The 27716-nt window shown below is 33.2% G+C and overlaps 2 protein-coding genes across 2 annotated transcripts; one reads left to right on the forward strand and one right to left on the reverse strand.

Moving 5' to 3' along the window:
- Positions 1 to 5724: 5724 nt before the first annotated feature.
- Positions 5725 to 26251, forward strand: LOC106061799 (glycogen phosphorylase, brain form-like). The gene is made up of 18 exons (XM_056022296.1): positions 5725 to 6189; positions 12948 to 13049; positions 13654 to 13836; positions 14080 to 14211; positions 14894 to 15005; positions 15613 to 15695; positions 15989 to 16132; positions 16590 to 16682; positions 16886 to 17032; positions 17199 to 17362; positions 17590 to 17704; positions 17818 to 17919; positions 18027 to 18233; positions 18552 to 18773; positions 19622 to 19749; positions 21637 to 21771; positions 23099 to 23165; positions 23460 to 26251. The coding sequence occupies exons 1-18, from the start codon at positions 5947 to 5949 to the stop codon at positions 23622 to 23624; spliced, it is 2544 nt and encodes an 847-aa protein (XP_055878271.1). The 5' UTR covers positions 5725 to 5946; the 3' UTR covers positions 23625 to 26251.
- Positions 7237 to 10677, reverse strand: LOC129924911 (uncharacterized). Its single transcript, XM_056022297.1, has 2 exons — positions 8820 to 10677; positions 7237 to 8668 (listed from the first exon to the last, which is right to left on the reverse strand). The coding sequence occupies exons 1-2, from the start codon at positions 9742 to 9744 to the stop codon at positions 7728 to 7730; spliced, it is 1866 nt and encodes a 621-aa protein (XP_055878272.1). The 5' UTR covers positions 9745 to 10677; the 3' UTR covers positions 7237 to 7727.
- Positions 26252 to 27716: the final 1465 nt, after the last annotated feature.

Genomic DNA, 27716 nt, shown 5'->3' on the forward strand with positions numbered 1-27716 from the left:
ACTCACATTGCAGCAGTCAGTTATGTGTACTCTTAGTTTGGCTCAGAACATTTGAATTGAATTTCAATATTACATTTTTATGACTCGACACCTGCGTGATAAGTCAAACTTGTGCCACTTCCTGTGTGTGTGTGTGTTGTTTTTTTTGCGTCATAGATCGAAATGAAAACTCCTTGCAAAGGAAAAAAAAAATAGAAGAAAAAAAAGACGTGTTCTGTGCTTGGTACTTATATTAATAATGTCAATAGTTTGTTTCAATAGGATTTTAAAAGAAAAATGTAGACATTTATTAATGAGAACTTAAAAAAAAAAAGTTTATTGAAATTTTTGTGTAGAAAAACTAAATCAGGATCAATGCGAAAGAATAAACAACAAAATATTTGTTATGTCTAGGGACAAATCATCATCATTTGTCCTTACACTTTCGTCGTAGGGGCGCGGTGACAGCGTGACCCAATCCCTCCTCTTTTCCAGGTCGGTAACTGTCTTTAGCAGGATATCAAGAGAGAGGCCGGTCCAATCTTTTACGTTGTCCAGCCAGCTTTCCCTTGGACGTCCCTTTCTTCGTGCTCCCTTCACTGTCTACTTTGAAAGATACCTTTAGACAGTGAGCCATGAGAAAAATAGAGAACATTTATTATCTGTGTAATTTCAACAGGGGCCTACCATATTGAGAAGCGCCTTGAGACAAATAGTAATTGCAAAAGTGGGAGTGACACGGTGAAACAAATATATAGATGAGAGGAGCGACGAACTGACAAATAGGAAGGGGGAGAGGTATTTACGTTGATGTAGGCCTAGTCAAGTACAAATGACATTATTACCAATTTAAAAAAAAATAACTGACATAGTTTCAAATTCTCAATAGAATCTTTCGCTAGATGCGTCTGGAACTAGATCGATTCAATTCGTTCTTTAGAAGAAGTCATTTCAAATTTCTATACACTTTCGCCAACATGATTTCAGAGTCTACAAGTTTTTCTTAGATCTAAGGGCGCTCAAATTTCTCCCTACTGCCATAGACTACTATTGTTTTCTGATGACGTAAACAAAATGGGCCCAATAGGCCTACTAGCTACGTAACGCTGATGATCAAGCCGGTCACAGCCTCTCACACTTCAGTATCGGCCCGTTTCAACCTTTCTTAAAACTTAACTCGCGCTCTTACTTTTGAGAAATAGATCCAGTGCGTTGTAGACGCTATGATGTTTATTTCTGAAGCTTAGAATGCAGGACAACGATCTTCCATGGACCCCACTGGGGATCTTGCAACGCTAGCTGGCTAAGGTGGCCACTAGTGTCATTTTTTTTTTTCGTCTGTGAAAAAAAAAAAAAAAAAAAGGGGGTGGCTTCACTATAGTAGGCCTAATAGTTTGAGAAAAAAAGTTGTAGAATAACTCAATGTACGTAGGCCTACGTTTCTAAGTTTTGTTTTGTTTATATTTATGGGATATAGTGCACGGGTAGTCCATGAATGTTTTTTTTGTTGTTGTTGTTGTTGCTGGTGTAGATTTTTAAATAATTTTTCTTTTAACACTTTCTTCAAATTATAATTAATAATATCAGCTCAAACATAAATGGCCTTCTTATAGGCCTACGCTCTACCACCACTACCCCATAGGACATACATCTAGAACTCTACCTACAAACGCCACTTTCTAAAAATTGTGAATACTACCTAGCCCACTCACACAGGACACTATATACAAGAACACTCAGCGTCTAGTGACACGTTGTCTAGATTGTAAGCAGCGCCACCTTGCTGCCATTGTTTGCTTTAGGTTTGAAAGAAATGGCCTATGACATGTCGACTACGTCACAGAATGTCACTGAGCAAACAATGCAGAAAGTAGACGTGTTCATGATATGCTAACGTAGCCTATAATTGGGGGGGGGGGGGTATAATCTTTCTTAGTTCCTGTTCTCTTTCAGGCCAGTGAGAGGAAGCTCTTGTTCACTTTTGCTGGCTTAGAGTTCCAAAAGCTGAAGGCTCAACTCTACCTGACAGTTTCAAGAAGAAGAAAAAGAAGAAGAATCTCAACGCGTAGTCTCCAGACTTACCAGCACATTGTTAATATTAACTTGTTATCGAATACACCAGTAGACCTAATGATAAAGTTTCACTTCATTCATATTAAATTGTTTTGTTGTATTATTTATATAGGTTTTAAAAAATATGATTAATGCATACTATAGTGGCCTATCCTTATATCAATAGCTTCAATGTAGGCCTATGTTGAAGAAATACCAATAGGGCTCCTCCTGTATCGAAAGACAATGTATGCCAGTGAGCCCAGATAAATCACAGGTATAGCCTATGAAGGCCTATAGAATAATTCACCATAAATTGTGCAGATTCTGCTGTGACTTGCGTGAGAATGACTTTGTCTAAGCGCTATCAGCTTACTTCCTCTTTCTCTTGTCTAAAGCCGCTTCAGACTTTTTTGCTCTCTGCAAGGTGCAAGAGTCGGGCCTTGCCAGCACATTTTGTCTCCAAGCTGTTCCGATGTTGGGCAATTTTCTCCCAAATAGTTTTATTGTTAGCCGTAGTTCGTAAGTCTCGCTTTCAGACATCTCTGTACTTTAGCTGAACGTCTCTTGTATCCGGTTTTCTCAAGCACAGCAAAAACATGTCCTTTGTTCGAGTTTCGCTGTGTCTATAATGAATAAACACTGTAAACATTGGCCAATTTTTAACTAATTCCTGGCTGGATAAAGGATCTTTCTAGAAGATGCACAACATGCGTCCTAATAACTCTTTGAAAACAGAACAAAATCTACCAATTAATAGAACAGTACATTCAGTGTCTGGGAATGAGTGACTGTTAATCAGATTTCATTCTTCGCGTCAATGGATTATGCAGGGCCGTATTTACCTATAGGCAACACAAGATACAGCTTAGTGTCCCCAAGAAATATTTAGCACTGACATATAATATCGGTACTTATAAAGGGCCCCAAAAGGATCACATTTCTTCATTGATAACTTAGGGCCTTTTCAAGTTTAAATACGGCACTGGGATTTTGCTTCGAAGTCATTTGTATTAACGCGCTATTTATTGTTTTCCTATTAAAGAAGAGGACAGTGATGTACCCACAGAGTCACAGACCCATATATATTATATGTCTGTGGATGTAGGCCTACCGTATTGTACCCTATATAATTTAGCCTATATCTATGTGGTGGTAATTTTCAGTACTTCCATGTTGGGGTGTAATGGACATTATAATACCATAAGATTTAAGACTTTCCCAAAACACCTTTTATGACAATAGAGTGTAGCCGAAAGCACTTTGAACGCATGAGACATAATGTCTCCTAGATCTAGGCAGAGCTTTATTATAACTTGTCTAATACATTTCAAAAAAAAAAAAAGAAAAGATAATTATACGTCCTATGTGTATTCATGTGTTAAATCTAGTCGTGCATGTTAGGCCTAATTAGAGACTTAAACACTACTAAGTGGCAAGTCATTGGATTTCCTAGCGGATTCAGGCAACCCGTTCCATGATCTAATGGCACTAGGAAAGGAGTAGGCATACGTTTATGAATTTGTCCTAGCATATGAAATAAGAAATATGTCTTTATCTTTGTGCTGGAGAAAACAGCCACACTATTTGATTATGGCAGGTATAGGCTACATAACGATGCAACTTGGGCCCCTAATAATAGGTCTGGGTCTTTCAACTGACTCAAGAGAATATTGCACACTTTTTTAATCGAAAATTCAGTTTTTAAGAACACCCATTATTATTGTAAGAATATATTAGCATATTTAGGGGCCTATTACTAGCAGTAGCCTACGAACCGGGTACGCCCGTTGATTTGTTCACAGGCTTTATAATTGTTTATTATGCCCGTTAAACTGATATCATTTTAACGATCAACGACCAAAGTGACATAGGGCCTACTTTTTAGCCCGTGAAATAGTGTATCATTACAATGAAGTCTCACGTCCCGCTCACTCTTTCTGGAAAACTCCCATTAAAAAAAAATAATTAATTAAACGGGCTATGTTGTAACGATCAACCCAACATACTTTTTTAGCCCGTGAATTAGTGTAGGCCTAACTGTTACAATGAAATTTCACAGTCATCTCTCTCTTTCTCTGTCTTTCAGTCTCTGGTAACCCCATTATTTTTTTTTTTACCATCGCATCGTCATTTCTCCCACATAAACTTTTGACTTGATTTGAAAAGACCCGGTTCATAATGCCCCCCCCCCCCCGAAGTATACACGTCTTCATATTTTGGACCATTAATTTTAGTAGCACTTTTACTTATCCGCCCCCTCCCCCCAGGCAACAACAAAAAGTTAGTCTTTCGTACACATTCCCGTTTCCGTGTCTGCATTTATCTTGGTATTTTATTATCTAAATAAAAAGCCATATCAATTCAGTTTTATTAATTGTAATAGTTTATTTGACCCCATTTGAATGTAGCAAAATGACAATTGATCTAGATTTATCTTTTCAATGCTATTATAATTTTTATTGTTGTTTTTTGACAGTGTTTCAAAGTACCATTACTTTCTCTCTCTCTCAAAATAAAAAAACAAAAAAAAAACACCTCTAGATCTCTTTTATTAATGCTATTAGGATTTAAAAAAATTATTTTTATTATTTATACCGCGTCTAAAAGGAAGTGGAAATGACGTAAGTAGACTTAAGGAAAAAGAAAAAAAAATTGCTTTAAAAATACAGAATTCGTGATATTTTTAAAATGCTTTCTAATTAATACTGCGGCCTTTTGGGGAAATACCGAAAATAAAATACAAAGGTTTGATAGGCTAGAGCTTGCGGTTTTTCGAGAATTGCGGCAGTCAGGTTGCGTATATGGGCCTATGTCAAAAATCGTTTTTAGTGAGCACCTAGTAGGTAAAAGCACTCTGTGGCCTGCGAAATTTGATGCAGATACGTACGATAGTTCCTCGTGATGGATCAGTGGTATTTTCGTTAATATATAGGCCTAGTAGATAAGTAGGCTACACATTAATAATAATATAGGCCCTAATAATAATAAAGCTTGTCTTCGAGTATTTCCCTTAATGGCTATTTGAAAAGATTTTTTTTAAAAGTAACATTAGGTCTAGACTCTACTACTAGAGTTGACTACCTTGGTTATAAGCTTATAATATCAATGGCAATGCAAACTGCGCTATAACTTATTTAATCTGCATCTCTTGGCCTTGGTAACTACTTAGCTAAATAGATCTAGTCTATCTAGATCTATAACAGACAATATTCGCATTTTTTACTTGTTTTAAACACGTGTTTACGTTCGGGCAATCTGAGCGAATAAATAAATATATCTAATGAGTTCTTCTGGTTTTCTAATTTGACCAACATACTTCTCCCGGTCCACCCATTTTTTTTCTCTTCAATTTTTGTTTTTTTATATATGATCTTTTCGTTTACCTTGAAAGTACTAGAAGGCTACCAGACCTTAGAGCACTTTGACTGGCCAATTTTATTTAGAATATATTTTATTGTCATGCAGTTCACATAAAAAAAATGTAGGAAAATTATCTAGTTGATGACAATAATTATTATTAAAATATAATAACATAATGATAATCAAAGCTCTGAGTTAAAAACAAATTCATATCTTAATATATAGAGTCTACTTCATTCTGAAAAATAAAACTTCTATTTTTTTGACAAAAACGCCAATCTGGTAAAAATAAAGTTCACATAATATTGACCGACCTTGAGGGTCAAGGTGAGACTAATTCGGTTGAAGCCTTCAGTATCATTATATATAGACCTACTCCTAGAGGTCTAGACTACCTGTGTCATATAAGACTGCTGGCCTTGCAGATTACTGTATTATATTGAGTCTGTGACATTGGTATTTAAGATTAGATTAAATACAAAATTGTAAGGGAACAAACAGAAGTCAGGGTGTTTTGATCCCTGTGGATTTCGCTTCTTTTATTCTTCCAAAATGACGTCCAAACAGCACGATAATGACAGGCGTAAACAAATCAGTATACGAGGAATTGCACCGGTAGAAAATGTAGCTACTATTAAAAAGTCGTTCAACAGGCATCTTCATTATACTTTAGTAAAGGACCGTAATGTTGCCACTCCAAGGGACTATTATTTCTCTCTGGCCTACACAGTTCGGGATCATCTAGTCTCTCGATGGATTAGGACTCAACAGTATTATTATGAAATAGACCCAAAGGTAAATTGACTTCATTTTAAAAATTAAATATAATCTAGACTGAAAAAGACAAGTCACAAGTAGATGTATTAGATCTATATATTGACTTTTATTCTTTTAGATCAAGAGAGTGTCTATATATATATATACTATAATAGACTAGTGTCTAGTTTTAAAATGTCAAGAGTCTAATCTAGACTACACTGTATCGCAGTGTATGTTAAATGTAAGTGTAATCTAGATTTAGTCTAGTCTACTAGATTAGATGTATTTAAAAAATATTTATCTAGGATCTAGGCAGAGACAGTCAGTGTTTCTCCAATTTTTACTTTTGATACCCCCTCCCCTTCCCCATCCTTAGCCCTGACAAAAATATTTATAATTTTATTATACCCCCCCCCCCTTTATTCTTTAAATGCAAGCTCCATCAGTGGTTTACTGCACTCAAGTCGCATGAAATTGAAATTCTTTCATTTTCATAGTGAGTGAAAATGTCAACAATAATGTAATAAAAAAGAGTGCAATAAAGGCAGTAGAACATGTATATATGAAATGGGTTTGTTTGTCGTAAGACCATCCTCATGTTCATCAAGATGTTTTGAGGAGGGTCTGTTTATTTTAGGCAAAAGTATATTAGTTATCAACAGAAAAAATGGTTCTTCTCTTGGGAGAAATTTGACTATACTAACATGTACCTAGACTCTTGCATTGGCAAGGACATATTATATTTTTTTTTATATTAAAAGATATCTATCTTTTTCAAATTGTTTTGAATCTATACTCCTTCCATGAATATAGTTTGAAAGGTCCTACTTAAGGGGAGGTACACCTAAAAAATCTATTTTCGTTAATATTTATCAGAAATTTATCAAACTTGTATGGTTGATACAGTAACTCATCCTGATTTTAAAAACATAGAAAAAATGTGTTTGACTTTTGTGGTTGCCATGGAAACGGCCGCCATCTTGTTTTTTGTATATGATTTTTAAAATGCTATTTCTCTTTAACTAATAGACAAATATGAGTCAAATCTTTTTCATTTGAAAAAGAAAACAACAAAGAATAAAGTGACATCTCAAAATTTATTATAATTTAATATTTGTTTTTAACATATAAGAGTAAAGTTGATCATTCATTTTTTTAAAGAAAAATATATATTTTTTACATTCATGTCAATAGAAAATGAAAACCAAACAATATATTTAAAAAATCAAGATGTCACATGAAAGTATTACAATAGATCTATAAGTGTTTCAAATTTCATGTAAATATCTTTAATGGTTCTAAAGATTTATAAATTTTAGTGAATGCATTTTTGGAAAACGGCCATTTTGAGAAAAACTGATTTTAAATAAAATGATGTTTGTAAAACTAAGTTAACTAACTATATTTGAATATATAACACTTGTAAGTTAAAGAACAGCATGTAAACTAGTGTTATTCAAAATTTCACATCATTAAACCAACTAGTTCTTAAATTATAAGACTTTTAAGAAGACTAATTAAGAAAAAACAGAAATGAGAAAAAAAAGCAAAAATTGAGAACTTACATAAAAAATTTAAAAATGTCCAGATGAATATGAAACTCCTTCAGCTTCAATAAACTGCAATTCTTTACGTGCCTTAGCCTCCTTTCTTAATAACAGTCTTCTTTTTACAACTTGTTGTTTTTTATAAGCTGCATTTTTCAAGCGTTTCTTAAGTCTCAATAATCCAAGTCGCTGGCTGCTTTTGCTTACCTGGCAGTTGAAAAAACTTTTTATTTCACTACCAAAAGAAAAGCCAAAATTGAATTGTCCTACTGCAGCTAAAACAGAAAAGTTAACTTTTTTTAGTGAAGAAAATCTTGATTTGCTGCAAATATTCCAAATACATGAATGAAAAGACTCATTCGCATTTTGAGTTGAGCCAAGCAAACATCGTTGTAGAAGTTGAGGCTCTGACAATCTTTTGTATATAGGTTTCAGATGTTCTGCTAGTAAGTCATAATTGAGAGGCGTATGTATATGGAGACTGTGTTTACCAGGCTTTACATTTTTTGCCTCACAAGACTTATAAAAACACCAAGAATCTGCACCTGAAGGACACAGATGATGCATCGGCCTCTTATCAGTCGAAAAATTGTGATACATGCTCGCAAGTATAGCATTTCTCATTTGCTTAGCATCATTGTGTTTCCGTATCGCTCTGGTGTAATACTTGGACAGTTTTTTGATTGTTTGTTGTGTAAGTTTTCCTACACCATTACCTCCAAGTGAAATTCCTTTCTTGCTACAATCTGTAACCAAATTACGGAGTGCAGTGCCCATCCTTTTCCCCACATGGTTGACACACTCTTCTTTTGTTATAGGTACATCTCCATAGGGTTTTATTTCACAGACTTTATTAAAGGCTTTAGAATCACCATCTGACAACATAGTGGTGTAGCGCAATTTGAACTTCTCAATGGATCTCCTCCACAAGATCTCGGCCGCATGTGTTTCCATCATTCCAGACGATCCTGAAAAATATAAAACAAAAAGTTAATGGAAAGACAATAAACTGTTTTGTATGCTGTTTTTAAATAATTTAAAAAAAAACATGTCAGTATAAAAATGAATCTAGATTTTAATTACTGTAAAAGGTTTTAAAACAATAGAAAAATATCTCACCTGTATAGTTGATATCACAATCAGGTTTGTGAGATTCAAACCATTCTTTGTAGAGTGCAGGAGATTGTGCTTTTAGTCTAGTACCAGTTGTGCTACAAGTTTGGCAAAAGCTAGATAGTACTTCAAAATCAATGACATAGCCTGTCAATACATCTATGACACAGCTAACACCTATCATTGATTTGTGTCCTCTGGTCATCCAAGTACCATCAAATGAAACGGCAATGTCCAAAATGTCATCATCACTTAGAGCTGAATTGCTATTTTTTGCATGTTCCTTTCTTACAAGTCGAATAGTTTTACTACGCAAAGCCTGACGAACATCTTCAGCATCCTTATAAATAGACTTTGTCCTGTTGTAGAAATTTTTGGCTGATAGACCCGGTAGGTCTAAATGTTCACAAAAATTGTTGAACGTTAATGGTCCTAGTCCACACAATGAGGAGGCAACAACGGCAGATGTGTTGATGGAAAATTTTTTATCATTGAGTGAGCGTTCAGATGTAAAAACATCATTCACCACAGTGCCACAATTATCGCAGTAAAGTTTCAGTTTTAATACAAGTCCGAAACGACTGTTGTCATCTGAATGCAAAGTTAGACCATCAGCATTACAATAAGGACACAGAAGAGGTGAAAGCAATTTTTCAATTTGACTAATGTCAATGATTGTTCTATATGCTTGTTTAGCTGACTGATCATTAAATAGAGAGCTAGAGCTTCCAATGTCCATAGCAGGAATATCAACAGTTTTTTTTTTGGAACTTGTTTGCATAGACAACAACACTGACGAGTTAGTTGGAGTTGAAGGAGCTGGTGTTACTTTGTCTAGATCTAGTTCATGATCTTTTCGAACAGTGTTCTTCATCTTGGCAATCTTGCGAGCCTCTAGAAGTTGTTTACTTCTTTTTTTTAATCTTCCCATGGCTAGCACTAGAGCTAGAATCTAGAATGTCTAGAGCAGTAAAGCTAGATGATAGTAGATGTGATGATAATTATGGATAAGACTTAGATTAGATCTAGTCAAGCTCAAATAAGAATGAACTTGAAAACAATCACTGAATAAGTCACAATCGTAGAAGTCTAAGCTCTAGAATATGATCAATATAGATCTAGATCTAGACTATATATTTTATATATATATATAGAATCTAGATAAATCTAGACAAGAATAATATGATATATCCAGGCAATCCAGCAGAGTCGCCAGAGAGACTAGTCTGACTAGTTATAGTATTAGATCTACAACTCAGTCAACTGTAAAATGTTGATAATTCTACTTACAAGATGTAAGAAAAGCAAGCACAGAACATATAAAACGTTTATTTTAAGATACTAAAACTGTTTAGAAAGTAAATGTTAGTTTTTCACATACGATAATTTCAACACGCTGTATGTAGGCAGTTCAGCCATTTATTCTCGATAACCTGACGTACACAAGGTCGCTAGGGCTTTCCTGGGATAGACCAATCAGAACGCAGCATTTATAAGCGGGTCTATATTTACACCAAAACTAATCAAAAAGAGTACGTAAGTTTCTAAATATAGCGAAAATGTACTAATAAAAGATTAGGAAGTGATGCCAAATCTTAAAAGACCTTTGGACGCTGAACAAATTGATACCAAATATGACTATTTTATTTTCAATGCACAAAAATTATTAAACCTGTAACTATGGAGAATTTTTGCATTTTCTTATAAAATCGTCATTAATATACACCCGAAAAATGTAAAAAAATATGTTTTAAAGCATTATTTTAAAAAAATTAAAGTACTTATCAAGTAAATAAATGGATAAGCTATCTAAATATGTTTAAATCTAAAAATCGATTTTTGGGTCCAAAATTTAGATTTCCAAAGGTAATCCTCCCCTTAAGAGATAAACCTCAGTTACATAGTTGAAATAATTTACTTTTTTTAACATTCAGAATAATGTCACTTTTACTACAATGGAAATAAATGCAACTGAAATTTGTCCTTGAGAAAATTCATGACTTCATTTGCGTCCCTTTGCTAGCATGCTGGGTCCTCCAGCCCCCACAGTTTGAGAAAAATGCCTTTTAATAGAATCTAGTTCAGTTATTAGTTAATACATTTTCTTAAGTCTTGTCTAGCAAGTATGTGTATTACATTTTTATTACTAAAATTTTGAAAAGATCCATGTTTTAGAACATCCTCTGGGTTGGGGTGGGTGGTTCGGGGGAGGAGCAGGAGTAAAAAAGTGGAATAGAAAGATCTTGATATTGGGCTTTTTTCTGGATTTTTTTTTCCTTTGATGTGGCTTTTTAAAATTTATTTCTGTCCTGTGTTTGTGAAACTAGACCTGAGTGACTTCATAATATACAAGAATTTCTATAAAATTTCTATTTTTCTATTTCTCTATTTCTATTTATAATAAATTTCTATAAAAATGGTTATAACTTAAATTAGTTTAAAAACACAATGTATAAACAAGCACAAGAAAACCTGTACTATGATTCAGTGTTATAAAAGTATTAAAATATAAATATATGTCAGTACAAATCAGAATCGAACTTTGAATGCCTTCCATCTTCCTACAAGCCTTATATATATATAAATACTACCTAGCAACCCAACACTTTTGAAAACCGAATACTCTAGCAATTTCTAAACTGATTGCATTGGTTTTTAGAAATTTCTATTTTCTTTTTGAGCTAGCCATGTTATTCACACGTTGCACATTATATTTTATACGGTATTACATTATATATATATGACACTTTTTTTTTTTTTTTGAGAACTAGAAAAAGAAATTATTGGACAGCATCCTATACTTGTGTGAAGAACTAAATGTCAGTGGCAACAATCAAAGTGTTTTATTCCCTAAATAATATTAGAAATAAGTCTCATCTAAGTTAAAAACAAATGTGCCACAGTACTTAATCTTCTTTTGTTGCTTGATTTCTTAAAACACAGATTTTATACATTTGTTTCTGTTCTACATGTAATTAATCTGTTCTTAAAATTTTGTTGCATTCCAAATATATATCTAGATATTAATTTATATTCTGCACTACAGTAGGGCATAACTATATCTATAGTTTACAGAAGGACAGAGTTGAAGATCTATTTGAATTGTTACTTGATATGTTAGCAGGATATGTTCACATCAGGATATCCTTGTTCTAGTGCAGCTTTTTCATGCCATTGTGCTCTTAACCTTTAAAAGATAAATCTATAACTATCAAAGCATGTAGTCTTAATTTTAGTAATTTTTTAAATTAAATTCCAATGAACATTTTGATATTGAATCACATGATAAAAAAAAGACAATAAATTTAATTGCTTAGTTTATTGATGGCTACAGTAAAGTCGGTTTTGTAGAATACTTTGCTTTTCTCCTAATTTTAAATTGAGGTTGACCTTTACATGTATCTATTTATATTTTTATATCTATAGACCTATCTATCTATCTATATATATGTATGTATGTATGTATCTCTCTCTCTCTCTCTCTCTCTCTATATATATATATATATATATATATATATATATCTGATCTATATAAATATAATTATATCTATATATATCAAGAGTTAGGACGAGACGTAAAGGAAAGATTATTCTTTTATATCTGCAACTCAGACTAGAGTTACCCTACAAAAAAAAAGGAGGGGGGAGAACAAGTAGTATTCACTCGTCACAAAATAGCAGTATATCATAAAAATTGTATTTCCTACATAGATCACGCTCACTAGCAAGAATTACCAAATTTTTCAATCTGTCTAGGAGAATTGTTGACCTCAAGTAATTCTTCATTAGTTTGAGGCTCAGAGAAGCTTCTTTTACCAGATTCCAAAATTACGGGATAATGCCGTTTTTTTTATCGCGCGTAGGATTGTCGTTTTCCACATTGAATGACACCCCAAAACGACAATTTTTGTTTATATATTTCTGGAGATTTGTATGAGTTTTCTAAAGATTTTAATAATTTTCTGGGCTTTTTCATATATTTTGCAATTTCAGGAGATTTCCAGGAGCTCCTGGTAAATCATCAGGAGGCCATGTTAATGTTATAAGTTATAAAATGGTTTAATTTAATAATTTATACACCTAGAATTAGCGCGGGTCCTCTATCAAATATTTTGTATATTTGTATAATTTTAGAGAGTGTATTATCTCTCCTTGGAGTTCTACATGGGCCGGACACTGTCCAACACAATGGTCAACCTAGGCATTCAGAGTTCCTGTGATGAGGCCATGTACCAGGTAAAATTATTTTGTAGTTTAAATGGATATATGTAAGGCACTCTTTCTGCTGTTTATTCCGCCCCAAATTCTTGTCTGCATACATGTTTTTTTAATACATACTTGTGTGAATATAACTCTGCAGACTTGTGAATGTAATTATGTGACTGATTAGAAAATTGTGTGTGAACATTTGCCAGGCTGTTTGTACTGCTGAAAACTTTGAGCTTTAAAAGTGAAAGAAAGAAAGAAAAAAAATCATTTATTATATATTTAATACCCTTTTGAAAAATTAAACTCAAGCTTTGTTAGTTTTCACTTGTTGTCCAAAGGTAATATAATTATCTTTTTTTTTAACATGGAAAAAAGGATGAGATATTAAAAAATGTAATTTTCTATAGTTATGTACTTTTAAATAGTAAATAAAAATATATTTTGACAATAGTTTGTTAGTTTTTTTTAATGAAAAAAATTAACACTTGAATAATTTCTTTTTAATAATTTTGTTAACCCTTGCTAAATAGTCATCTTGTTTCTTCATCTTCATCTGTTTTGCTGTTTGTAAATCAAAAAACTAAATTGATTTCAAGAGTTGAGGAAAGTATTTTCTATTTTATTTCATTAGCTTGGTCTTGATATTGAAGAACTTGAAGAGATAGAACAAGATGCTGGACTTGGAAATGGTGGCTTAGGTCGCCTAGCAGCATGTTTCTTAGACTCAATGGCAACACTTGGACTTGCTGCTTATGGCTATGGCATTCGTTATGACTATGGTATCTTTGCCCAAAAGATTGAAAATGGCTGGCAGGCAAGTCTTAGATAAGAGCCCATGTTTTCTCTTTTTTTTTTTTGTACTGTCTTTTATGCAAAAAAAATTTTTCTTTGTGACATAACTTTTTTCATACCATCAATAATTTATTTCACTGTCCGTTTTTTTTTTTTTTTGATGAAATCTTCAATTCTATGACTTTATTTATCTCACAGAAACTTTTGTTTTCATGCTTATGTGCTCTCTTCACATTGCTAAGCAAACATTGTGTGCATTATATAGGTTGAAGAGCCTGATGACTGGCTGAGATTTGGTAATCCATGGGAAAAAGCCAGACCAGAGTACTGCTTGCCTGTCAACTTTTTTGGGCGTACTGAAAACGTAAATGGCAAAGATAAATGGGTAGACACTCAAGTAAGTATAGGTACTTCGCATTGGTCAATTTTTGTTTGTTTGGTAACTTCGCAAATATGCTAACAGAATTGATAAATATTTCTTACAACAGATGGACTTTTACATAGTTTCAAAGGATCACATTAGTTATGATAAAGTTTGGTGCTAATAAACTGTCAGTGCGAAATACAAAAAAAAACCCTTTTGAATTGAAGGTCTTTTGATTACTGTTAAACAACGTTTGACCCTAAGTAAACCCACTTCTAATAGTGAAAAGAATGTACTTGGGAAAAAAAAATAGAAGCAATAAATGTTCGATGGTGACTCAAATATTAACTGTTTAACCATTAAGCAGTTTCCCCCTCCCCCCTCCCCCTCTCTGGTCAGAGTTTGTAAAGTTACAAATAATTATTTAAAAACTAACTCTGTGTGCACAAACAAAACAATCCAAAATTGGCTGCGACTCTAATTGTCTACACATAGAGGGGACTCGCCACGACTCTAGTTGTGATAATAAGAAATTTTTTTAATGTATATATTTTAAAGTTTGCTTAGAATTTGTTTTTGCAATCAAATTTGTTAAAATTACAATTCTGAAGTAAATTCTAAGTGTATTCATTAATTGTTTACATTTAATAAACAAAACGACTTCTAAAAAGTTTATTAAAATGCATGAAAGAATAATTCTATTTGTTTCTTAAAGGTTCTTTTTGCCATGCCTTATGACACTCCTATCCCTGGCTATGGTAATAATACAGTCAACACATTACGTCTATGGTCTTGCAAGGCTCCAAATAGTTTTCATCTTCACTTCTGTAAGTTAACATTCTTATGAAAGCCTTTTTTTTTTAAGTAGAGTAAAAAAAAATCATTTAATTTTTTAATTGCATCATTTCTTTGTTTAATAATTTATTTCTGATTCTTTTTGACCTCAGTAGAAAAATAGTATCAACCATTTAGTACAGGTAGTCAATACTTAAATACAAACATCCCAATTGTTTGAATATTGGTGAACTTTACTGTATTTTCCTTATACTGTAAGACTTGACTTAACCAAAAGTACATCAGGTCCTGTTCTTAGTTCTGCTTAATATCAAATAATAGTGTCTGATGAACTGTTCACATAGCCAGTTGGCCTGGTGAGTGGCACAATGTAGTGACACCAAAACAGCACACACTGACATTACAGCTACATGACCTTGTCCTAACACTTGACAGTATACAATTCAGCTTTTTAAAGTGATATTTTAAGTGCACTTATGTCATCACCACATCCCATTCTTCTGATAGTGACTTCGAGTCACTTCAGTTGATAGTTTATCTGAAACTTAATGCCATTGCTAATTAATTGTTTTCACCACACAATTTCTCAACAAAATTATTTAAATAACTACATTGGTTAATATGCTTTTTCTATTTCAGTTAACAATGGTGAATATATTAATGCTGTGTGTGAGAGAAACTATGCAGAAAATATTTCTAGAGTCTTATATCCAAATGATAATGTGAGTTCTAATACTGACTGTACTTAAAATATTATCATAAAATCTCCTTGACTATTATCAACTGTTAGATAATTGTATTTTAACTGTATTGGTTCAACCTGTTGGGGTGCAAAAAAAGATTTTTTGATTTTTAAAGAAGAAAACTAGGGTTTGAGTTTGTACAGAAAACTAGATAAATGTTTCTACTGAAAGAGTGCTGAGAAAAGTTGCCCTAAATTAGACCAGTTCCCATTATGAATTGAACATCATGTGTATAATGACAACAACATTTAAGTATTATTTTGTGCTGCCAGATGTTTGAGGGAAAAGAACTTCGTCTGAAACAAGAGTATTTCCTTGTTGCTGCTTCACTTCAAGACCTTATTCGCAGATTCAAATCATCTTCTTTTGGACAAGCCAATCCAGCCAGAACCTCTTTTGATACTTTCCCAGACAAAGTAAGAAAAGCTTAAATTGACTGGATAATGAGTTGTTTGTTGTTTTTTTATTTGTTTTGTTTTTCATGTCTTAAAATAATGAGATTTCTCTTTCTGCTTTTAACATTATTGCTAATCCCATTTTTTTTTATTCAAAGTTGTTTGATACATCCTATGAGTATTGAAAAGATTAATGTCCTTCCCATCTTTGAAAAGTCTGATATTCAGATAATTGAGATTTTAAAATTTGTATGTTCACTTTATAGCTATCTTACTTTTATCTTACAATTGTACAAGAGGGGAAGAATTAAAAACAAAATAGTGTGCTTTATAAAGCAGTTATAATTTCTTACCACCCTCAACTGCATTAAGAATTAAATAACAAATTCTTCAGTATTATTAGATTAAAATTAAAACCAAAAATGTTAACGTAATCACCTGAATTGAACTTTTTAAAAACTTTTATTACTATTTGCAGGTTGCTATTCAGTTGAATGACACCCACCCTTCACTAGCCATCCCGGAGATGATGCGTATCCTAGTAGACATAGAGAATGTGACTTGGGAGAGAGTAGGAAATCTTTTTTTTTATAAACCATATTTTTAAGCAATGAATTTTAAGAAACTGGGAATTAAATTATATTGTATTAAAATATTATATTTGTACTTAACGATAAATTAAATTTAGGACGGGTTTTGTTATAAAGAATTATTGCAATTATTTACATGTTTTGATGCATTTCGTTTTTCAATGTATCTTAATTTAACCTTAAGGCCTGGGAAATAACAACCAAGACTTGTGCCTACACCAACCACACAGTTTTACCAGAGGCTCTGGAACGTTGGCCTGTAAATCTGCTTGGCCATGTCTTGCCACGCCACCTTGCTATCCTGTATGAAATCAATTCTCGATTCCTGAAGGTAAGACAGCATATTTTTTAAAAAAATTAGTTTTCATTATGTGAAATAAGCTTTTTACTTGTGCTTATACTAGTTCTTATTACTTGTACCGGTATACTTTGTTTTTCATTGAGAAATTTAAAAGGCAGTTACCATTATTGTTTGTCTTTCTTTTTTTTTTATTTAGGAAGTGGCCAAAAAATGGCCTGGTGACAATGATCGTTTAGCTAGGATGTCTCTTGTTGAGGAAGGTCCAGAGAAAAAGATCAACATGGCCAATGTATCTATTATTGGCAGTAAAGCTGTGAATGGAGTTGCTGCTATCCACTCGGATATTATCAAGAAGTCAACGTAAGTATTCCTTGTCATCAATTTATTGTAGATGCTTGTCTCTGGTAATGTTACCAGCAAATAGTTCAGCTGTGATGGGTTGTTTTTTATTTCAGTTTATTTTTTTTTATTTCAGTGATGCTGTTTTTTTTTAAGTTAGTTTAGTTTTTATTTTATTAGTGTTTGGCATATCATTTTTTATTGTTTATTAGATGCTAAGACCAATGGCTCTTGTCTCTGTTGTTTAGATTCAAAGACTTTTATGAAATGTTCCCCAAAAAGTTCCAAAACAAAACCAATGGCATCACACCCAGAAGATGGTTACTATTGTGCAATCCTGGTCTTGCTGACATCATTGCTGAGGTGAATTTTCTGGGAACTTAAGATTAAATACCGTTATAGGCCATAAGTAAATAGTTTCCAACAAATGTAGTGTGAACCACATGTATAATTTATGTTTGGTGTTTTTGTTTTAGAAAATAGGTGAGTCATGGGTAACTAATTTGACAGAACTAAGAAAACTGACTCCAGCAAGTAAAGAGGAAGCTTTCCTGAGAAACTTTATGAAAGTGAAACAGGTATGATGCATGCCATATTCAATGATTTATACATTTTATAGTTTAATTAAACCTAAAACAGTAATGCTAAGAAAGTATTTAAACTTTAAAATATTTCACAATTCCAGGAGAACAAAATGAAGTTAGCCCAGTATATCCAGACCAATTACCATGTCAAGATCAACCCTGCGTCTATGTATGACATGCAGGTCAAGAGAATCCATGAGTACAAGAGACAGCTTCTGAACTGTCTGCATATTATTGTCATGTATAACAGACTGAAGAAGAACCCACAGGCACAGTTTGTGCCCAGAACTGTCATGATTGGTGGCAAGGTATAAACTTAAATCCTACATTCATCGATAGATGCTATATTTCCTACCTATCATGACTCCAATGTTGTTTTTTTTCCCTATTTCTTAGTAATCAATGACTTGGGTCAAGCAGTGGTGATAGATTTTGTAAAAATAGCATTTACTTTCTGTAATCAAACAAAATAACTATTTATTTTCAGTCTGACCTAAAACATTTTTGAAAACTGTTTTGTATAGATGTGGAGAATTTACAGTTAAGTTAGTAGAGAACAAGAAGGACCAATTAATTTGTGTAGAGAACAACTTGAATGTATTAAGATGTAATAATATATTTCTCAGGCTGCCCCTGGCTATCACACAGCCAAGATGATAATTAAACTTATCAACAATGTTGGTAAAGTGGTCAACAACGATCCCATCATTGGTGACCGTCTGAAGGTGGTCTTCTTGGAGAATTACCGTGTCTCCCTGGCTGAAAAGATCATCCCTGCTGCAGACCTGAGCCAGCAGATTTCACTGGCTGGCACTGAAGCTTCAGGAACTGGAAACATGAAGTTTATGGTAGGTATGAAATAAATAGTTGGTAATATATCCTTAAAGTAAAGATGATGAAATAAAATGGAAAAAATGCAAAGGGGAATAACTTGTTTGACTTCATCTATCATCAAAGTAAAGGGAAACTCAAAGTTGTCCTCTATGGGCATTTGCTAGAACTCCAGGAAAATTGTTGTCCCCCTGCTGCGTGGATGTATTACATGACCTATTAAGGCGTGGATGTAGATAATTATTGGAAAGACTTAACCCTAGACTTGTACTGTGGAGAGAGGTGATGACTAGGCAAGCTTTGGACAGTATGGTAGAGAAGACTTCAACCTTGAAAGAAAAATCTGCCAAGTGTGTGTGAGCAGAAATGTTTTTTTTCCTCAGAATAGGGCTCTACACCCACAAGACTACATGCTTAATGAGATGAACCATATTATAACTACACTAAAAAAAAATCTACCAGACCTAATAAAAACAAAATAAGACCCAAGAAATATAAAACGGGCATCTTGTGTAGAAGAAACTATAAATGTAAAAGACATTTAATCTAGATGGGAAGCGTGGTCGAGAGGCCAAGTGCGGTTGAACTTGGCTTGGCTTGGCAACCTAGAAGGTGGCTCGAGGTTTGACACCTGACTCGGGCAGAGTTATGTTTACTGAGCGCCTAAAGGCAGCACGGAAAACAAACTCCTAGATACTCCCTCCCCCCCACTGGTCCATAAATGAGATTGGACCAAAAGCGCTCTGAGCATGCTATAAGCATGAAAGTAGCGCTATATAAAAGCTATAACAATAATATAAATCTACTAATCTTAATTAGTAGTGTATTTAAAAGTGTAATCATGTAAGAGATGTCTTTTCTTTAGTTGAATGGTGCACTGACAATAGGAACACTTGATGGCGCCAATGTTGAGATGATGGAAGAGATGGGAAGAGAGAACATCTTTATCTTTGGTATGACAGTTGAACAAGTGGAAGAACTCTGGCGCAAAGGGTCGGTCACTGCTTTTTTTTCTCAAATGTAGAGATCTTAAGATAGTAAAGAATCACTCTTAACTCTTTGGCTCCGCAACAACGCACAGGACGTTGATTTTAAAAAAGGGGGAAAAAGTCGGACCAACGCTGGGGGCATCGGCTATTTAAAATTTATTTTTTCGTTTCTATTTCTCCAATTCATGTTTTTTATTGCTTAATTTTTTATCTAGAATAGTTTCCCTTTGCTAAACATCTGGAATTTCCTTCATTTAACGTGTTTTTATTTTGTACGAAGTTTGTAAAGAGATGACATTTATTTTTCTGTGTGCATGTTTTTTTTAACATGGAGCTTCAACCAAGGCCATATAAACTTTGTAGATCTAAATATTTCTTTGATAAAGAAGTATAATAATTCAGATGACAGTGATTTTGTTTCATCTGATAGTGATATTGATAAATCTAATTAAATAGTCTAGATCTAGTAAATTAATTTATAGATCTAGAATCTAGACCTAGGGCTAGGTCTAGTAATGATGAAGTTTATCAGCTGATGAAGCAGCTCCACCCTCAGCTAATATTCAGTGTAGATCTAGAACTAGTTTAGCTGTCTCTACATCATCTAGATCTAAATCTAATCAGATAGAGGTAGATCTCTAGATCTATCATCTAGGCACAGAAATAGATCAATTTCAGATTTGTTCCATCAAGAAATTGGGTTGTCAACCAAGACTGAATCAGCACTGCATCTATTGAGTTGGAATGTTGTTTTTTTTCATTGACAATCACATTGTTGATAGTCTTGTCAGCAAAATAAATAGCTATGCTGATCATAGGATTAAATTGAACACCCCTGCTAGAATAAGAATAAGATCCATTTTCAGAGAATGGAGACCTATAACTATAAAGAAAGACAGAGTATGTAAACACTGTAGGTCAGGGAGAGCGGTTTATGTTTGCGCTGGATGGGAGTCGAACCCACACTTCATATTGACTGCTTCCATAAATATCGCAACTAGAAGGAATATTTATATACTAAGTACATGAAGAACTTAAGAAAATATTATAAATATATATATGCTGTACAGTTGGACTAGTTTTAGGGTAAAAGTTTTTCTTCCAAGAGTGTTGCTTTTTTTATGGGCGTTTTCATTAAAGTAGTGACATTGGATTATTAGTTCCAGTTAATTATTTTTTGCATCTATTGCTGTTTCTTCTATGGTGTTCTGTAAACAAATGGATAAAAATGAGAAAAAAAATTCTTTGAATTCAATTTGAACAATAAATTTCTTGTAACATGCACTTGGATGGATATTTTCAATGTCAGTTGGTGAGTTTTTCATTTTTAATTTTTATATTCAAAACCAAAATTACAAAAACATGATTTGCAAACTAGAAAACATAAGAAATGGAAAGAGCATCCATTTCTCTTTAATTCTATATCAAATTTATTATTTTCCAATAATAAATAAAAAAGTTATACAAGTTATATCGAAGCAAAGTAGCGCACTCTGAAATGGCGGAAAAATTAATTCCGTCCAAAGTGGAAAATAATTCCGAAGTAATTCCGAAGCCAAAGAGTTAATTATTTTTTGTTACACAATCATCCATCTCAATATTTCTAACACTTTTGTCTTGTTGTTTTTTTTTGTTGTTGTTTTTTTTGTTTTGCAATTAAAAGTCAAAGAACTTTTTTGTTCTTTTATCACTGGGGCTTAATAAAGTTAAATCTTGCAAAAGATCTAAGTTGACTTTTTAATCAGTTGCTTAGCTGCAAGAGTCAGCTGTATATTTGAATAAGAAAATTGTGTTTGTATATGCTTAAATGGATTTTAAACAAAAATAAAGTCTTGAGTATAAAGCTAAAAAAGTAGAACTATACGAAACTTATATGTTTTGATGTCAACAGATACAATCCTAAATCTTTCTATGAAAAAGATGTTGAGTTGAAACAAGCACTGGACCAACTTAACAGTGGCTATTTCTCTCCAGAAGAACCAGGATTATTTTGTGAACTGTATAATGGACTACTCAACAATGACAGGTGAGTATCACAAGATGTCTAGGCAGACATTCTTTCAAGCTACAGGATATGAGCATCCACATTTTGAAAATATTGCTAAAATTCTTTATGAGGTCTTAGAGTTCTTTAGAAATCAGTTCATTCATTGTGTTGCTGGAGTAGTTTCTATTAGCTGCTAACCATGCAATGCTTTTCAGGTCATTAGGGAAGCAAAACAGAACCCTTGATGAGTGCTAATAGGAACAGAGTTCATTGCATCAATAAGAATGTTTTAAGGGGCTCTCCCCAGGGTGCTTGGTCCTTGGCCTTGACCTTTAAACCATGTGTCTTAGAATATGGAACCCCAGGAAGTAATGGATCTTGCTTGGACGTTTTATTCCAATAGAAAGATGGCTTTCAATCATGCTGGTGGAGGGGAGCTTCCAATGGTTTCAAGAGATGCAGTCTCAACTCTAATAATTACAACTTTGGTAGCTTCTGAAATAATGTTCATTCCTCTCATGGTTCTTATAGCTTTAACAGAAATTACTATTTAATATATCTGTCACCACATTATTTTAGATGGTTGTTGAGGGACTTTGGGTTCATATTATAGTGTATATGTTGTAGGCGTTGTCAGGGCGAATACTTGCATGTTCATACATCTTTCGTAAATGAGGAAATAACTCTCGATGTAGACAAATAATACGTTTAACTCTTTCTCTCCTAATTGACGATGCCAACGTTGATTTGACCTCATTTAACCAAATTGATTTTTGAATTTACAAACTATAATTTGTGTTCTGTAAAAAAGAGCATGCATTCCCCTAAAATTTGAAACCAAAAAAACATTTTCTAATAAATAAACAAAATGTTATTGAGGCTTAATCATAACAGGATAGTGAAATACTAATTAGCAAAATGAATAATTCTATCAAAACAAGAAAAATAATTACAGAGAGAAAGAGTTAATATATATACAATGAGGAAATAACTCTTGACGTAGAGAAAGCAAATAATACATTTAATATATATACATATAATAATAATAACACAAAGGAAATATGATAGGCATACATAATCCGTGAATAATCAGTAATAAATTTTATAGTAATACTTGACAAACGGTACTAACTTATTGACTGGTACAAATCTCATAACTTTAAGTGACTACATTCAATTCAATACATTTTTACTGACTTCTCTTATTGACTGTTATCAAGTAACTGCATAGCTGAAGCTTAAAAGTGTACACCTTCCTAAACTTGTTTTGTGAACTACACTGGTAATATCAAAATAGGTTATCTACTGTATGGCACTAACTTTGAGTTGGTGACAGAATCATTCTTTTACTCTAATTTTTCTTCAGATTTGCCCTGTGTGCAGACTTTAGGTCCTATGTAGATTGTCAACAAGAAGTGTCAGAACTGTTTAAGGTAAATATTGGTCTTTCTTTAATTTAGTGGTATACAAATCTGGGTGTTGGATTTTGAATTTAGATTTAGATCCCTGAACCTAATCAATGAGTGCATAACAAGTGTTAAGCTTAGTGCTCAAACAAAAGATGTAATGAAAAGAAAAAGTTACATATTAGCATATCTGATGAAGTCAATAGATTTAACTAGCTGTTGTATTGCAAACTGTACAGATGAATGACTAATGTTTAAGCTTAGCAATGAAACAAATTATTTTTAGATCAAGAATTTTATCTAATAAACATATCTCTTCAGGACCCGATGAAGTGGGCAGTGAAGGCCAGCCTTAATGTTGCCTCTTCTGGAAAGTTCTCCAGTGATCGAACAATCAATGAGTATGCTAAGGAGATCTGGGGTGTGGAGCCTTCCAACATCAAGCTGCCAAACCCAGCTGACAAAGGCTCGGCCAAAGAAGACTAAATCAGCATCCTGAAATGTAGTAGAATTGTAAAAAAAACAATTTATCTCCCCTTTTTATTCTTAGAACATATACTTATTTAGTATGGAAGAACTACTGGAGGTGCATTTTAGCTTGTCATTAATTATTATTTTACACCCCCTTGCTTCTATTTGGAGGCTCAACAGCCCAGATCTCTTGGGTCTACCTACAATAATTGTGAGAGGCTTAGCTTTGTTTTATACACCCAGAATACTGTTCATTGTCTTGTTTGATAATTGTATACATACATAGATATAATTTAGGCTTCAACCATTGTCCAATGTTTTCATTAGGACTGGCACTGGCCACTTGCATTGTACATTATTTATCTAATTGTTTTATAAGACACCCTCAGTTTATTACTAAATGTATTTGGTCAAACAAGCGATAAGTAATTTTCTTTGTGTTTATGCATGATTTGTCCCAAATAAATTTCTAGAAGTCACATTTATACTTATTTATAAGTAGGGAAAGTCGGCTCCTAATTTGTGAAGATTGGAAATGTAATCTGTCAACCCAGACTTTTTGTTTTATTATACTTGTTTGGGAAATCCACCATTATTTTTCTAATCCTGTGTCTGTTTTATCCTGTGATACACTTGGCTGAAAGGCAGTAACATTTATTTTGTTTGCATCCCTTGGTAATACATAGAGGCATACAAATAAATTAATGTTTTCAAAATGTTAAATCTAAATTTCAGTCATAAAATGAGATTTCTTTCTTGAGTATACCGATCTATATATAAATGGATCCACTTCATCATGAAATAAATGTGGCGAAACCTGTCTTCACTCAACTTTCTGTTTTATTGTATTGAGGTTATATTATTACAGCAGTTTGTTTTGATTTTTTTTTCTGTTTACAATTGTTACATTAATATACTCTATATCAAATTGTTGATTACATCATCTTTTTTTTTTTTTTTACTGTATTGGCTACAAAAATAACAAGTGGGAAGAAAAAATGTTTGTCTTATGATCTGATTTTGTCAAGTTTTTACCTATTAATCATTGAATTGAAGTGTTTACGGTACATTGCAATGAAGTGGAGGACTTGCTAGCTCAAGGAATTCTTTTGATCAAATGCTGAGATTATTTAAAAAAAAAAAAAAAGATTATATTACTATTAACTCAATCCCCTATGACCCTTTTATTTTTTAAATGTAAAGTAAATTAACTGAAGAAAATTGTCTTGTCATGGGCATGTGTTGGGATATCACTTGTTAATGACTGGCATTTGTCATGAGTTCTGAGAAGCTATGTCACTTACCTTTGCCAACCAAAAAAAAATAAATTTCTGCAGAATAAGTTTTTATTCAACATTCCTAAAAAAAAATGTAACTAACAAAAATTAAAAAAAAAAAAATTAAGGTGTGATTAGATATGCCTGGTGCCTGGTGAAAAAATATTGATCAATTCTAAGTTCAAGGGAGTTGATATCAATGTTGCTGATCTTTTGTGTTCATTATATCTAGATGATTAATGCTAACAGCATCTCCTATTTCCCAAATTATTACTTGATACTAATATCTGATGACATTCTTCATGGGGTCTTGAAGAATTAACTTAACAAAGTTTCTTTTTTTAGATTTCAGTGTAGAAAGTTGTTTTTTTCATTTCTATTAACATTCTGTTTTTGATTCATGAACTTGTATGTAGTCACAGATCTGTTCAATAGCTGAGACTGACTTGTACTGGACTATTTGTTATCAAACTGAAAAGGACTTTTATTTATTAAATTTTTTTCCTGCATTTAGATTCTATAGCATTGACATTTCAAAGTTTGAAAAACAAGTTTGTAATAGTCTTTTTGAACTGCTTTGAGCATATGAAGTATAACAACTCAATACATGATTAAAATTGTGTAAGAACTCTTCTAGCGCTTATTATGGAGCTGTAGACTACACAATACAGAATGAGTTGCATAAAAAAAAAAATTCCCTTGCAACTTTTTGGTGAAGTTAAGAAAGGACTTAAACATGTTTTAGTTACAGTACCAGTATAGTAGAGCGTGTAATGGCATATATAACAAATTTGTAAAGAAAAAGTAGATACACTTGGAAGGAAAACATGTTGTCACATGCCCTTCCAATAACTTGTTCATATTGTCTGAACTTGATTTTCTTGTGGGCTAGAGATTATTTATTAAAAAGAGATTTGTGCTAGAATGTAGTATTTTTTTAAAATAAGAGTAAAACCAAAGATCTACCATTTACCATATCTTCCATAGTAGACTGAAGAAGTGTGTTAATTTTAAACAATTACTTTCTCTCTGTCTGGGTGGTTATTGACTTTATTTCCATTTGTTGCCCAATGTTGTGTGTGTTGAAAGTATGCACCTATATGATTAGATTCTAAGATGGTTTCTTTCTTGTCATATCTAGATATCACTTCATCATTGTGAACTTGTGCTTTCTATTTAAGGCTGTGTGTTAGATCCCATTTTATGTTCCAGTTTGAGACTCCCTGTATATACAAGTGTTCAGAGCTTTTTATATCTTCTCTATTTAACTTTAGCTTCGACTATTTTTTTCTCTTATTAGTCAACGTGTAGGCCTAAATTACAAACTTTACAATCTTGTGATAGCAAATAAAAAAGAAAAGTGTATTCATTGTGTCTGTGTGTGTGTTGCTGTCATTTTATTTTGTTAATATGGGGGGGGGGGGGCTTGGTGGTAAAGCTCTTAGCTTCAGAACCAAGGGGTATAAGGTTTGAATCCTGGTGAAGACAGGGATTTGAATTTCTAGATTTTTAGTCCACGCAACTCAATTGGGTACTTGACATCAGTTTGGGAATAATGAAGGCTGTTGGTCTTTGTCATATCCATATGACTCACTCGCTAACTGTGGGCCACAGAAACAGCTGAGACAAGAACTGAAAGGGGAACTTGACTTAGTTGATATAGAACACCTGAACTTAAAGACATTGTCTAGACTAAAACGTGAGTGCTGTCTAAATAGGAGAAGCGAGAAAGAATGGTTGATATGGAAAAAGCAACCTTTATTTAAATTGGATAAAATCTGTATTTTTTTTTAGTTCTGGACATGTCGCACACATTGAAGTTCATTCTTAGTTGAGACAAAATGCTAGACAGGCGCGGCCCCTGTGAGTCGGTCATAGACAGTATTGCGTCATATAGACCTACATTTATTGCACTTTTTTCTTAACACAATGATAGCCAAAGTAGGCTAAATAGAATGCTACAATTTGTTGTTGTTTTTTTTTTACCTTACCTTACCAATCCCTTAGTCTGTTGGGGCACCAACCAAGACTCGCTATTCCTCCCTATCTTTTGCCTTGAGATCTTAAAGTCTCAATATTGGCTTTTCCATTAGAGTTTATATACATACTTCTTGACACCCGCACAGTCTAGTTTCCAATCTATTCCCAGTCATTATTATCTACATAGAATTACCATATGGCTTAAATCGGCCTCTTTGTCTTGTGTACTGCAAGCCTAGTGAATCAGCCAGGAAAACCAGTGATGTAGTGGAAGAAAAGACCCAGACATCTATATGGTACTACATGTGTTTCTAATTGTGAATTTCTGATAACAATGGCCTGGAGTGCTGTTGCGCCCAATAACAAATTTTAAAAAAAGGTAAGGCAAATTGATCTAAAAGGCGCCTCTGAGTCCACTCATCTCTGATGGAAACCTGATATAAGTCGGGGGAAAAGTAGATGCGGTAGTTCGTTGTCCTGACCACAGGACACCCTCGTTAACCGTGGGCCACAGAAAGAGATGACCCTTACAGCATCTGACCCATAAAAAACTTTACTTTTTTTTTTTTTTAACTTTATGTAGGCATGGTGCGTGTTGAAAGTGTATACACAGAAAAACATAGACATTCAGAATAAAAAGTTCACCAATTAGTCTAAAGAATTATATCAGCATTTATCGATAGTTCTATAGCTTATAGTCTAGAATAGCTTCAACAACTGTGCTGGGTAGAGATAGGTTACCAGACACCTGCATGCCGTGACACCTCACATAGGAAGACAAAAACTAAATCAACTTTAAAACTAGGCTTGGGCCTACAATTTATAGAACAAAACATGCCAGCAAATCATA

The sequence above is a fragment of the Biomphalaria glabrata genome, chromosome 3, assembly GCF_947242115.1.
Source record: "Biomphalaria glabrata chromosome 3, xgBioGlab47.1, whole genome shotgun sequence".
Classification (NCBI taxonomy): domain Eukaryota; kingdom Metazoa; phylum Mollusca; class Gastropoda; family Planorbidae; genus Biomphalaria; species Biomphalaria glabrata.

Excerpts from the sequence above, each read along its gene's own strand:
- LOC106061799 (XM_056022296.1), top strand. The coding sequence starts at position 5,947 with ATGACGTCCAAACAGCACGATAATGACAGGCGTAAACAAATCAGTATA. Across the intron at positions 6,190-12,947 it reads ATTATGAAATAGACCCAAAG|AGAGTGTATTATCTCTCCTT; the intron begins GTAAATTGACTT and ends GTATAATTTTAG. Across the intron at positions 19,750-21,636 it reads GAAGAACTCTGGCGCAAAGG|ATACAATCCTAAATCTTTCT; the intron begins GTCGGTCACTGC and ends TGATGTCAACAG.
- LOC129924911 (XM_056022297.1), bottom strand. The coding sequence starts at position 9,744 with ATGGGAAGATTAAAAAAAAGAAGTAAACAACTTCTAGAGGCTCGCAAG. Across the intron at positions 8,669-8,819 it reads TTGTGATATCAACTATACAG|GATCGTCTGGAATGATGGAA; the intron begins GTGAGATATTTT and ends TATATTTTTCAG.